Source organism: Silurus aristotelis (assembly GCF_946808225.1).
Source record: "Silurus aristotelis genome assembly, chromosome: 28".
NCBI lineage: Eukaryota > Metazoa > Chordata > Actinopteri > Siluriformes > Siluridae > Silurus > Silurus aristotelis.
In genome coordinates this window covers 2,347,536-2,359,889 of record NC_139601.1, presented here as the reverse complement: position 1 = coordinate 2,359,889, position 12,354 = coordinate 2,347,536, and the positions used below count along the sequence as shown (strand labels likewise).

Genomic DNA, 12,354 nt, shown 5'->3' with positions numbered 1-12,354 from the left:
GACAAAAGAGCTGCCGCTGTATAAACCGGGCTGGTGCGTCTGCTCAGAGCCAGAAGCGAAACTCTCAGCTGACTTAGCACTCGATTTTTTTCTTCATTGTTATTATTAAATATTTTTACGCACCATAGAAATGCATCAGTACTGTCCAGTTTTTGTCTTTCATCATTTTAAGATTATCGTTCATTCCAAGCCCCTAGTTGGATTTCCACATGACCTTTTATGGGGGGTTTGTGGGTTTCACCACACACATGCATTGAACTTATCATTGTTTCTGATTTGTAATTCTAAAAAAAAACGATTGAAGTAAATTCCTCAGTGCTTTATTTCTCTTATAATGAAAAATCATACTATTTATCCATTTATTGTTACATTTAATATCATGGAACATCCGGAAAACTGGTTAGTTCCTGTATCATTTACATTTTTTATTAGTTGAAAACTACAGCTTTAACTCGTCTGACTGATACACCAAACAATTCGAAGCAGAGTGACTGTCAGATTCTCCCTTCTTCTTCCTGTTAGGGGTCGCCACAGTGGATTAGCCGTCCCCATACCACCCCGTCCTCTCCATCTGCCTCTTTCAAACCGACCACCTGCATATCTTCCCTCACCACATCCTCTACCCTCCTCAATGGCCTTCCTCTATACCCCATGTTCCTCCTCTGGCACATGACCGGACCATTTCAGTCACCTTGCATCATCTTAGGGAGGGGGTAGCTCAGTGGGAGCTTCAGAAGGTTGTGAGTTCAAATTCCAGCACCACCAACTTGCCACCGCTGGGTCCTTGTGCAAGGACCATAACCTTAACTGCTTGTATGAATCAGATAATTGTAAGTCACTCTGGATAAAGGCATCTGCCAAATGCCATAAATGTAAACATGGTCTCCAAAATGTCCCCTCATGGTCCCTCTATTAAACCCATTTCTAATCCTGTATATCCATTTGGTACATGCCCCTTATCCAAAATGATTTACATTGAATCTTATTTATACACCTGATAAGTTGGTGGGTTTAGGGCCTTGCTCAGGGGCCCAGGCGCAGCAGCTTGGAATGGCCGGGATTTTAACTCACCACCTTCTGATTGGAATTTTATTGTCCTCGTCCCCCTCAATATAAAATTGCAGCATCTTTAACTCTGCCTTTCATACCTTTTCTACCTTTTACTCTTGCAGATCTTCTTGTATCCCAAATCACTCGTGACACTCTTCTCCACCTTTCTCCAACCTCAAAGCTTTCAGCGGAGCCGATAACATCATGACATCACTCAGCGTGAATAAAGCTTCCCCCTCAATGCTGTGACCTCATTACCTGCCCCACGCCGTGTCCATCATTAGGATCAATGTTTAATTACCCTGGGCTCTTTTTGTTCCAGGTGTACGTCCGCTGTTCACATTACATCTTCACTTCACGCTTAGCGACTCATGAATCCACAACAAATCAGCCTCATCGACAAGGTGCTGTTGCATTGAGGAGCACAGCACAACACAGCACTCCACAGCGTCCCTCTGACTCCTGACTCACTCAGGGGTTTCTACACTTTCTTACACTGATCTACACTCAAACACAGGACACGTGAAAACAAGACGCTGGGCAGCTGGTGGCAAAATATCCAACCACTTCCATCACGTCTCCTTCCTCAGCAGTATCCCTCCATCTCTCCTCCTTTCTCAAGATCATTCTTCCATCTCTATTCCATCCTCAGATTTATTTCTGCACCTCGCCACCTTCCTCGGCCTCATCCTTCTATCTCTTCTTTTTCCTCAGCATCATCCTTCCATTTTTCCTTCTTTCTCAGCATCATCCTTCTAACGGTCCTCCTTCCTCAATATCAACTCTTTACCTCTCCTCCTTCCCCAGGATCATAATTCAATCTCTCCTCCATGCTCTGCATTATCCTTATATCGCTTCTTCCTCCTCAACATCATTTCACTCTCTTCTTCTTCCTCAGCATCTTCCTTCCATATCTCCTCTTTCCTCAGCGTCATCCTTCCAACTCTCCTCAATGTTGCAGCACTACAAAGACTGCTGACTGGGCCATGTGGTTCTGAATAACAATCCATCTTCCCTCTCGTTATATCAATCTTTCTCTCAGGAAACAATGACACCATAGAAAACCAGATGATGCGGAGTTGCTGATGATAGCAGGTGGCCCTGAAGGGGGGGTGGTCTGGGGAGGGAACACGGAAACAAAAAGCCATGGCTCGTCTCCAGGCTTGGAAGGTCACTCGGACAGCATCTGGCCACGAGCCAGACAGATAATGCTCTCGAAGCGGGAGCACTGACCTTAGGAAACATCCTCTAAACACATGATTGCCCATTATAGAGAGGGAAAAAGAAAGAGAGGAAAGTCCATCTGCTGAGATACTTCAAAAACTTTGCTGCCTCAGACAACAGAAACATTTGCTCTCGTCTGCCCCATCACATTTAGCAGCTCCAGGCTCCTTTGCACATCTCAGAGCAACATTTCAAAGTCTGAGACCTCTTTTAGATTTGTCTGAACGAAAGAACATTTCTCAAAAAAACATTAATACAGTAAAGCATAAATCATAGACAAGTGCACTTTTATCTCTCCTCCTTCCTCAGCATCATCTCTCTATCTTTATATCTGTCCTTTATTCTCAGCATCATCCTTCCATCTCGCCTTCTTTCTAAACGTCACACTTCCACCTCTCATCCTTGGTCAGCATCATCTCTCCACATCTCTTTCATCCTCAACATCATTGCTCCACCTTGCTGCCTTCCTCAGAATCATCCTTCCATCTCATCCTCCCTCAGCATCATCCTTTTATCTGTCCTTCTTTATTAGCATCATCCTTGCATCTCTCCTCCTTTCCCAGCATCTGCTTTTCATCTTTACATTTCTTCTCCATCCTCAGCATCCATCTCTCCATCTTTACATCTCTCTTCCTTCCATATTTACATGTCTCCTCTGTCCTCAGCATCTTCCTTACATCTTTTCTGCTTTGTCAGAATAATTCTTTCATCACTTTATCACCCCTTTTTGCTAAGCACTATCTCTCCCCTCTTCTCAACATCATCTCTCCATCTTTACATTTCTCCTTCTTGCTCAGCATCATCTTTCCTCCCTTCCTAACTTCATCATTCCATCTCTTCTCCTTCTTTAAAATCACTATTTCTTTTTCCACCTCAGCGTTATCTCTATATCCCTCCCTCTATATCCCCTCCATCTCTCTTCTCCACCTTAACATCCCTCTATCTCTTCTCGCTCCGAGCTGATGTAGGATGGAGGGAGAGAGGGAACATGAGGAAGTGCGGGATGAATAATGGTCGGGTGCTGATGTCTCTGCGGTGGTGATTATCTCTAAATCTGGATGGTACCAAGACGTCGTCGTTGTAGCATCCTGCAGTGGGATTAAAGAGGGAATTGAGCTGGAGGTTGAGAGGTTATCAGCGAGAACGAACGGGATGGAGAGACGGCGAGAGACTGAGTAGAGAAGCTATTCTTTTTTGGTCTGGAAAACTTGTATGAAAGAATGATCTCAAGATTACTTCGGCTAAAATAAGGCGGCATGAAAAGTGACCTCAGAATCCTGTTTTCCTGCAACTTTCAATACCTATTAAACTTATTTTTCCATCTTATTAAACATAAATGTAGTGATTACCTACAAAAATATAGACACTTGAATACTTATAGATAAAAGAAAGGCTTTTTACTTGTCACATGTAGTTTACAGCAAATTATTTCTTCATATATCCCAGCGATGTTAGGAACCTGGGGCCAGAATAGAGGATCAGCCATGACACAGCACCCCTGGAGCACAGAGGGTTATATGTTTTGCTCAAGACTGGCAGCTTGGCGATACCTGGGCTTTAACCACCAACGCTCTGATCAGAAACCCAGAGCTTGAGCTACCTGAGCTACCACCTTCCTAAAGAGCTACCATCTCCCCAATTTGCTGCCACCTCCCCAAGTCGCTAGTTATCCCAGAGCAGTTCAGTAGGATTTGGGTGCGGTGACTGGACAGGTCAATCCATGATAGAAATTTACTTCAGACAACTGTTTGCCCTCTAGATAACACTTACAGAGTTCAGACGTATCAGTCACTTCGGCTCATCGTCTTGCACGGTGAAGTCGGTTCCGATGAGCCGCAGTCCAGACAGTATTGCGTCGTGTTGAAGTATGTAATGGTTGCCATGTTGGTTCCTTTCGCCTGGTCTCCAACCTTCCCCGCTCCAAAACAACCCCAAACCGCGGGTGAGGCAGTCTGCAAACATCATTTCTCCTGTTCTCATTCTTAGATAAATTCTTATGTTAGAGGCAGAATTTTTAGATTTGGACTCCACAGAACTTTCTTCCACTCATCCGCTGTCCAAAGCTTGTGTTTTTTGCCTAATTTGTTTCATAGAAATAAAAGGAATATCAAGTGTCTTAAAAGCCATATATGGTGTTTCCTAACAGTAAAGGTGGGGCTGTTATCAAGTCAGACAGTTTGTCATTGGTTAATGAAATCGTTTTATCGTATATTTGAAGAAAGTTAACCACATACACACTTGCTGTTATGATTTTTACTGCTGTGTACATCAGAAAACGTGGTAAAAGCTTTTCCCAGGCAGCCACACATAGATAACAGGACATGTGTGTAGATGTAAAGCAGCGAAGCTCTGCTGCGTTCCTCAGTCTGACTCTCGACTTGACTCTTTAATCCAGCTGTTCTCCCCCCCAACCCTGATTGATTGTTACCTTGTAAAGCCTGGAGCAGAGATCAGAGGAGGAGCGTGAAGGAAGAAAACTCGGTCTCCACGTTTAACCTTCAAACCCGAGTCACGCTCTCTTTCTCTCAATCACAACACCCAGGTTCGTCTCAGAAGCGGGGAAAAGAAGAGATCCTGGAAAAAGAAAGAGGTGCGAGGAGGCGCAGTCGAAGTGGATTTATTTATTTAAGCGTTTCGACTGAAGCGAATCACTGTAGCGTTTGTAGTAAAGGAGCCTGGTGTGATAAACGACGTGGGCGTGCTCGCATTCACGATTGTTCTTTTAAATAGATAGGGGGGGGGGGAAAAACTCCCTCACCGGCTTTCCGAAGTTGACATCAGTGTTTTACGCTTTTCACACAGTGATAAAGCAATTAAAGTTAATAATGAGGTTTAAGTGCTTGTTTTTGTGCCTCTACACAGAAACTTGGTGCTGATTAGAGCTTTTACTACACGCAGCAACAGCAAACGGCCGCCCGTATCTTATTCGTTTATAATAGTGTACGATTTCTACACCAAAATCCCTCATTGTACTTTTATGCACCTAATACAAGTCGATAGAAACTCTTCTTTTCCAAAAAAAAAATTGCATTATTACATTTTTTAATTCAATTAAATTGTATTTAAATAGCGCTTTACACAATGGAGATTGTCTCAAAGCAGTTTTACAGAATGGAAACACTTTTGTAGATGGTATGAGAAAGAAACCTCGAGAGGAACCAGACTCAAAAGGAAAATTCCCATCCTCATTCCGTGAATTTAGGACGCAGCCCCTATGGTACCTTCATGAATTCATCTAGACATTAGGTCACTTTATAAATGTAATAGTGTACAGAATTTGAGCAAATTCACACACGTTGTAGAATTTAATTCTACAATGTTTAAATTTGACTTGGTGAAGACCCCTGTGTATTGACTAAACACTGGTGTGTTTTCTGAAGTGAACACACCTTAAACTAGTCTCGAGGGTGAGCATTTTGTAACCAGATTAATGTGGTTTAAATGGCGTTAGTTCCTCAGATATGCAGGTACATGTTTTGGCTATAACAATTATATATAACTTTAAATACACAGTATGAATGTATGAGAAACTCAGGTGTATAGCAATAATGTGGGTTAAAATTTCGAGGGAATGATCTGCAAATATTTGATACAGAGCCGCATTTTCACAGCAGGAAAAAAAAATTACTTTCTAACACGTTTGAGGCACATCTGAGGACGTAATCTCGTCGACATGTTCAAATATATGCTCGGATGTTGGAGCTTCTGCTTTTAGGGGAAGCTTCACACATTGCTTCGATTGTACAAGTTCACAGTTTTAACAAAGCCTGCTTTCAAAAGACAAAGTCTCACCCTTTTGTGTGTGTGTCTGTGTGTGTGTGTGTGTGTGTGGCAGCCTCCATTGTGATCGGGAAATGGTGGTGTGAGATGGAGCCGTGTTTGGAAGGAGAGGAGTGCAAGACACTGCCAGATAACTCGGGCTGGATGTGTTCTTCTGGAAACAAGATCAAAACCACCAGGGTGAGAACCCTAAGATCTACACACACACACACACACACACACACACACACACACACACACACACACACACACACACACACACACACACACACACACACCATCAACATCACAAGACTTTGAAGGTAGTCGATCATTAATCGATTAAATGGTGTGTATACACACACACACACACACGCACACACACAGTGTGACGTTTAATCATATACTATACATTTCTGTGGCTCGCGTGGAAGCTTGAAGCTGCAGAGACGCCGGGCTTTAAATCCTGCAGTTTTACTTTTCACGATTAAGAAGAAAACAGTTTGAAATGAAATATGTTTACTAACCTGACTTTAGTTTATCATAAAAAAACATCATAAACACCCTCATAAACAAAACTGTGCTGCTCATCATACACTGCTGTTCATCATGGCTAATAAAGTCAGACAGAGAGACAGAGAGACTCCTGTTAGGGGAGAGAGAAAAGAAGGAAAATGACACTTTGTTTAAGGAAGATTAAAGATAATGGGAAGAAGAGACAGATTGAGAGAGAGAGACAGCCCAAGAGACGGATGGAGAGACATTTATGCAGGCAGCAAAAAACAGAGACAGATGGGCAGAGAGACAGAATGGCTTATGGACAGAGAAAGAGACATTCATAGAGATAGGGGACAGTCTGAAGAACAGATAGGCAGACATTTATGGAGACAGACAGGTAGAGAGTGACTGAGTGAGGACAGAGGGACAGAAAAGACAGATGGACAGGCAGAGAGAAATAGACAGAAAGGCAGACAGACACAGATGTAGGCAGACAGAGAGAGCGAGACAAAGACTCTTGTTAGAGGAGAAATACAGATAGACAAATGACACTGTTCAGGTAAGATAAAAGATGATGGGAAGAAGAGAGACACGTAGAGCGATCGAGAGAAAGAGAGAGACAGAATAAGGCAAACAGGCAGAGAGACATAAAACAGATACAGATGGCGAGACTTAGAGAAAGACAGGCAGACAGAGAAAGTATGACAGAGACAAAAAGGCAAACAGGCAGTGAGAAATAGAAAGACAGACAGATAAGCTTATAGAGAGAGAGAGAGAGAGAGAGAGAGAGAGAGAGAAAGAGAGAGAGAGAGAGAGAGAGAGAGAGAGAGAGAGATTGATGCAGACAGGAGACAGATAGAGACAGTCTGAAGTATAGACCCAGAGAGACATTTGTGCAAGAAAAGACATAGATGAAAAAGCAAAAAAAGGCAAAGAAAGAGAGTCAGAGCCAATGAGAGAGACAGAATGAGGCAAACAGGCAGAGAGGCAAAAGACAGACAGATGGACAGGAAGAAAGAAATAGACAAAGAGGCACACAGATGCAATGTAGGCAGACAGAGACAGCATGACAGAGAGAGACAGGCAGGAAGACAGACACATGAGAAGAAAGACAGACAGACACACACACACACACTCATGCAGACAGAAGGACACAGTGACAGACAGACTAACATACAGGCAGACAGACAGTTTGCCGGGGGGTTTTGTTCCCCTGCACATTTTGCCAGTGTTTCCTGTCGGCTGATTAAACGTTTTTAAACCCAGCTTAACTGAGCCGCGGCGAGTTCCGGATCATTCTCCACTTTTCCACAGGTAAGATTTTTCCTCGTTCTTTCCTGTTGCACAAAAACACACCACCACATTGTAGAATATTGTTACATGAATATGCTTACTACCTCTAAACCCTACTGTGATGTAGGCTGAGGCACTTATCTGTGTCTGCACCCCTGCCACCCCTGTGATCAAGTCAAAACTTTTCAATTCAGATCAATCTCAGCACCATGTGCAGCTGTGGGACTGGGGTAGGGGTGCCATTACTTTAGCATCAACGCTTTCAGGTTAATAGAGGGGGGGATACACAAGCCTGATAATCCCTACAGTAGAATAAGCAGTGAGCCGTGCAGTGTGTCAAAGTGCCCATGAAATGGAACGTGATGTTTCAGACCTTTCACACACGTCTGTTAGACACTTGAACACGTTTTTCAGAGTACATGAGAACAGTGAGACAGATATGGACCTTTAAGACACATCCACTGCCAAACAATGATCTCATGAATGGATAGACGGACGGAGGGATGGATTTGTGAGTGGGTGGACGGCTGGATAAACGGACGGACGGACGTACAAATGGATTTATTTGTTTGGATGAATGTGTGAGTGGATGGATGGATGGATGGATGGATGTTATTGTTAGTGGATGGATGGATGGATGGATGGATGGATGGATGGATGGATGGATGGATGGATGGATGGATTTGTGAGTGGATGGATGGATGGATGAATGGATTTGTTGTTGGATGGATGGATGGATGGATGGATGGATGGATGGATGGATGGATGGATGGATGGATTGATTTGTGAGTGGATGGATGGATGGATGAATGGATTTGTTGTTGGATGGATGGATGGATGGATGGATGGATGGATGGATTGATTTGTGAGTGGATGGATGGATGGCTGGATGGATGGATATGTTGATGGATGGATGAATGGATGGATGGATGGATGGATGGATGGATGGATGGATGGATTGGTTTTTGAGGAAATGAATGGATGGATTTGTTGGTGGATGGATGGATTTGTGAGTGGATGGATGGATGGATGGATGTTACTCCTCCACAAGTTGTACATACTTGTATGTACAGTAGCTGAAAAATCAAGATGAGCACACACTGAACATAAGAAAAATGATGTGTGTTTGTGATATCAGAGTGTCTATGTAGGTGTGTGTGTTTAAAGTAAGTATGTGTATGAAGGTATGTGTATCAGTGGGACATGTGTGTGTGTGTAGGTGTGTCCAAAGGTGTAAGAAAGGGGGTATAAAGGTGCATGTTTGTGTGTGTGCGCGTGCGCGTGCGCGCCCGTGCGTGTGTGTAATATCTGTGTGTGTCTGTGTCTAAGACCAGAGTTGTATGTGTGTGTGAAAGCAAGATCAGGGTGTGTATGATGTATACAGTGTGTGTGTGTGTGTGTGTGTGTGTGTGTGTGTGTGTGTGTGTGTGTATATATATATATATATGTGTTTGCACGTATCTGAGTATAAGATCAGCACGTGATAATGAATTTACAGACCCTCAGGTAATTTCATGGGCACTTTAACAGTGTAAATCATTAGCAAAACACTAAAGGTTTTTTTATGGAGATGACACGTGTGTGTGTGTGTGTGTGTGTGTGTGCGTGCGTGCGTGCGTGTGTATGTGTAAACTGTGGCTGTTTTCTCTCGTGCCTCCTTTTACAGAACACACAGCCATATTCCCCTTTTTAGCTCGAGAGCAGCTGCAGGAGAAGCGACGCCGAACTCTCAGCGCAAGGTCAGTGTCCATCTCTGTTTCCATCACCTGCTTACTGAGCTCCACCGCTCAGTCCCCCCTCACACACACACTCCGATTCACTGCGTTGTGGATGCTGAAGCACAAACACACACACACACACAGACCAAAAAACAGTTCTTCAACTTGGATTTTATATTTAACTGATTAATCCTTTAAGTGAAAATGCTTAGGATTGTTTGTGTGTGTGTGTGTGTGTGTGTGTGTGTGTGTGTGTGTGTGTGTGTGTGTGTGTGTATACACAACATTGCATTGTGAATAAATCCAGGAACTGTGTCCCAGGTCAAATGAATCCGAAGTAATAATGTGTTAATCTGAAGTTTGGACTCCACTGAGACTTTGTCTTTAAATGCGATTAGACACTGCTTTTAATCTAAAGTTATTACTTTACATTCACATTCGGAGTTTAATTCAAAATATTGAATTTACTTACATTTACTCCTAAAATGATCTACTCTCCTTCTTAATTAAGACCCTAATCTTGGATTTAATCTCAGATCTTGGATTGAATCCAAAATGGATCATGATTTTGGATTTTTTCCAGAGACCAGATCTTAATCTCTGATTTATTCCAGAGACCGGATTTAAGTCTCCGATTTATTCCAGAGACCAGATCTCAATCTCGGATTTAATCCAGGGAGCGGATTATGATTTCGGATTTAATCCAGAGACTGTTTTTTAATTCTCAGATTAAACACAGAGAGCGGATATTAATTTTAAATTTAATTCAGAGACTAGACCTTAATCTCATTAAATCTCAAGACCAAATCGTAATTCTGCAATAAATCCAAAAACCAGATCGTAATCTGGTCTTAATCCAGAGAGAAGATCTAATTTTCAAAATGTATATAATTTTTCTAGAGAACAGATTGTAATTTCGCAATGAAGGCAGAGACCCGATCGTAACTTTGTATTTAATAATAAAAATAAAAAAAACGGATCTTAATCTTGGATTTAATCCAAAAACCAGATCTCAATCTCAAAAAATATTTATTAGAGATATTTGTACATTTTTTTTTTATTGTTTTCATCATTTGGAATATGACCCAGAGGTTTTCTCTTCCTCAAATTAGTACTTTTACAAACACACACTCGTGCACTGAAACACTCACACACACACACACACACACACACACACTCATTCAGATCGACAGAGACACTCAAACACAAACCCACAGACACTAAAAGCTCATCGGCAGACTTCATTTTGCTCTAAAGAGACAAAAATCTGCACCATGTTCGCCTGCGTTCGATGTCTGCATGCTTTCATGCGTAGGATTTTTTTTGTGCCTCTTTTTTAATTGGCATGTTCGTACGGATGCAGCCGAAGCGAGCGAGTGCCTGACGCTCTTGTCTTTTCTCTCTTCTTTTTCTTTGTGTCTTTCAGAGAGCGAGCCCTCCTTGACAAGGAAGGTCTTTTGTTTGAGGAGGGCCACAATGTGAGAGAAAGAAAGAAAGACAGAGAGAGAGAGAAAGGCTGGCGATCGTCCAGTCACTCACCTCTGCTTTTACCTGCTGCTCCGGTTCAATTCCCATGAAAAAAAAAATTATAATAATAATTTAAGGATTTTTTTTTTTTTTACAATCTGCTCAGCTGTGGGCTTTTAAATGGAATAAAAAAGGAAACGTGTGAAGATACTTTGAGTTGTTTGTGAACGTCTCGGGCATTTCTGGTCATCATAACGCTGTGGAAAAACCACACGCAATTCTGTTCAGAGAAAAGCGAAGAATTTGGGACATTTAACACATCATATAGGATCATGTCAGGATTCCTGTCAGGATCGTCCACAGAAAGACTCGTCTCTTATGACAATTGGTACAATTTCTTCTCGCCGTCTGACATCTTCATTCGGACTCGGCGTGCGTGCGGGCGACGTTTTCTGTTTAAACTCTGAACATGAATGACAAAAAAAGCAGAGGAGAAACGCCATGTGGTAAAATCCTACATCCTGCTCTTCAGCCTGAGCGGAGACACAGAGGAGGAGGACAACTGTGTGTTAATATGATCGCTGAATTAGGATGCATGTACACACACACACACACACACACACACACACACACACACACACACACACACACACACACACGAGACTGCTGTGTTTAAGACAAGCTCTAAATCAGTACAGACGGATGTTTCATGCTGAGGCACATAGGATGTAGTAAAGCACTACTGGATGTAGGAGAGCAGCATTCACACACATGACAGCAACAACCGCAGCTGTGTGTGTGTGTGTGTGTGTGTGTGTGTGTGTGTGATTATTTCTAGGCTTGTTGTTTCACTTATTAATGTTTGGATTACAATCGTTTAGTTCCAGCTGAAAGTCAAACATTACAATAATTGTAATAACCCTCATAATAACACTCATAATACTCACCTCTGATCTGTCTGCCAGTCTGCTTCCCTGTCTGTCTGTCTGTCTGTCTGTCTGTCTGTCTGTCTTAGCTTTTCTGTCTGTATGTTGCACTCTTTTTCTCTCTCTCTCTCTCTCTCTCTCTCTCTCTCTCTCTCCCATCCTGCTTTCCGATTTCTCTCTCAATGCCTCGCTCCCTTTCTCCCCCATCTCTCTCTTTCCCCATTCTTCTCTCAATCCCTCGCTCTGCCATTTTTCTCTCCATCTCCCTTTCCTTTTTCCCCTCTCCCTCTCTCCATCATCCCTCTCTCTCTCCCCATCCCAGTCTCCCCATCCCAGTCTCCCCATTCTTCTCTCCAGCCCTCTTTCTTTTCCCATCCCTCTCTCCCTCTCTTTCTTTCTCCATCCTTCTCTCCTTTTCA

The 12,354-nt window shown here is 42.7% G+C and overlaps 1 protein-coding gene across 3 annotated transcripts in view; it reads left to right on the top strand.

Moving 5' to 3' along the window:
- The window catches only part of tafa1b (TAFA chemokine like family member 1b), a 151,249-nt gene extending 140,149 nt beyond the window's left edge, over positions 1-11,100 (top strand). Inside the window, exons 5-8 of one of the 3 annotated variants that reach the window (XR_014532149.1) lie at positions 6,110-6,234; positions 7,798-7,845; positions 9,491-9,563; positions 10,969-11,086. Coding sequence is in view for 2 of the 3 variants with exons in the window: in XM_083533485.1 (XP_083389611.1) it covers positions 6,110-6,234; positions 9,491-9,517 (152 nt within the window). In the remaining variant the exon portion in view is untranslated. Of the gene's footprint in view, positions 1-6,109; positions 6,235-7,797; positions 7,846-9,490; positions 9,652-10,968 lie in introns of those variants that run through there. The other 2 variants (XM_083533485.1, XM_083533484.1) reach the window with 2 other exon arrangements.
- Positions 11,101-12,354: the final 1,254 nt, after the last annotated feature.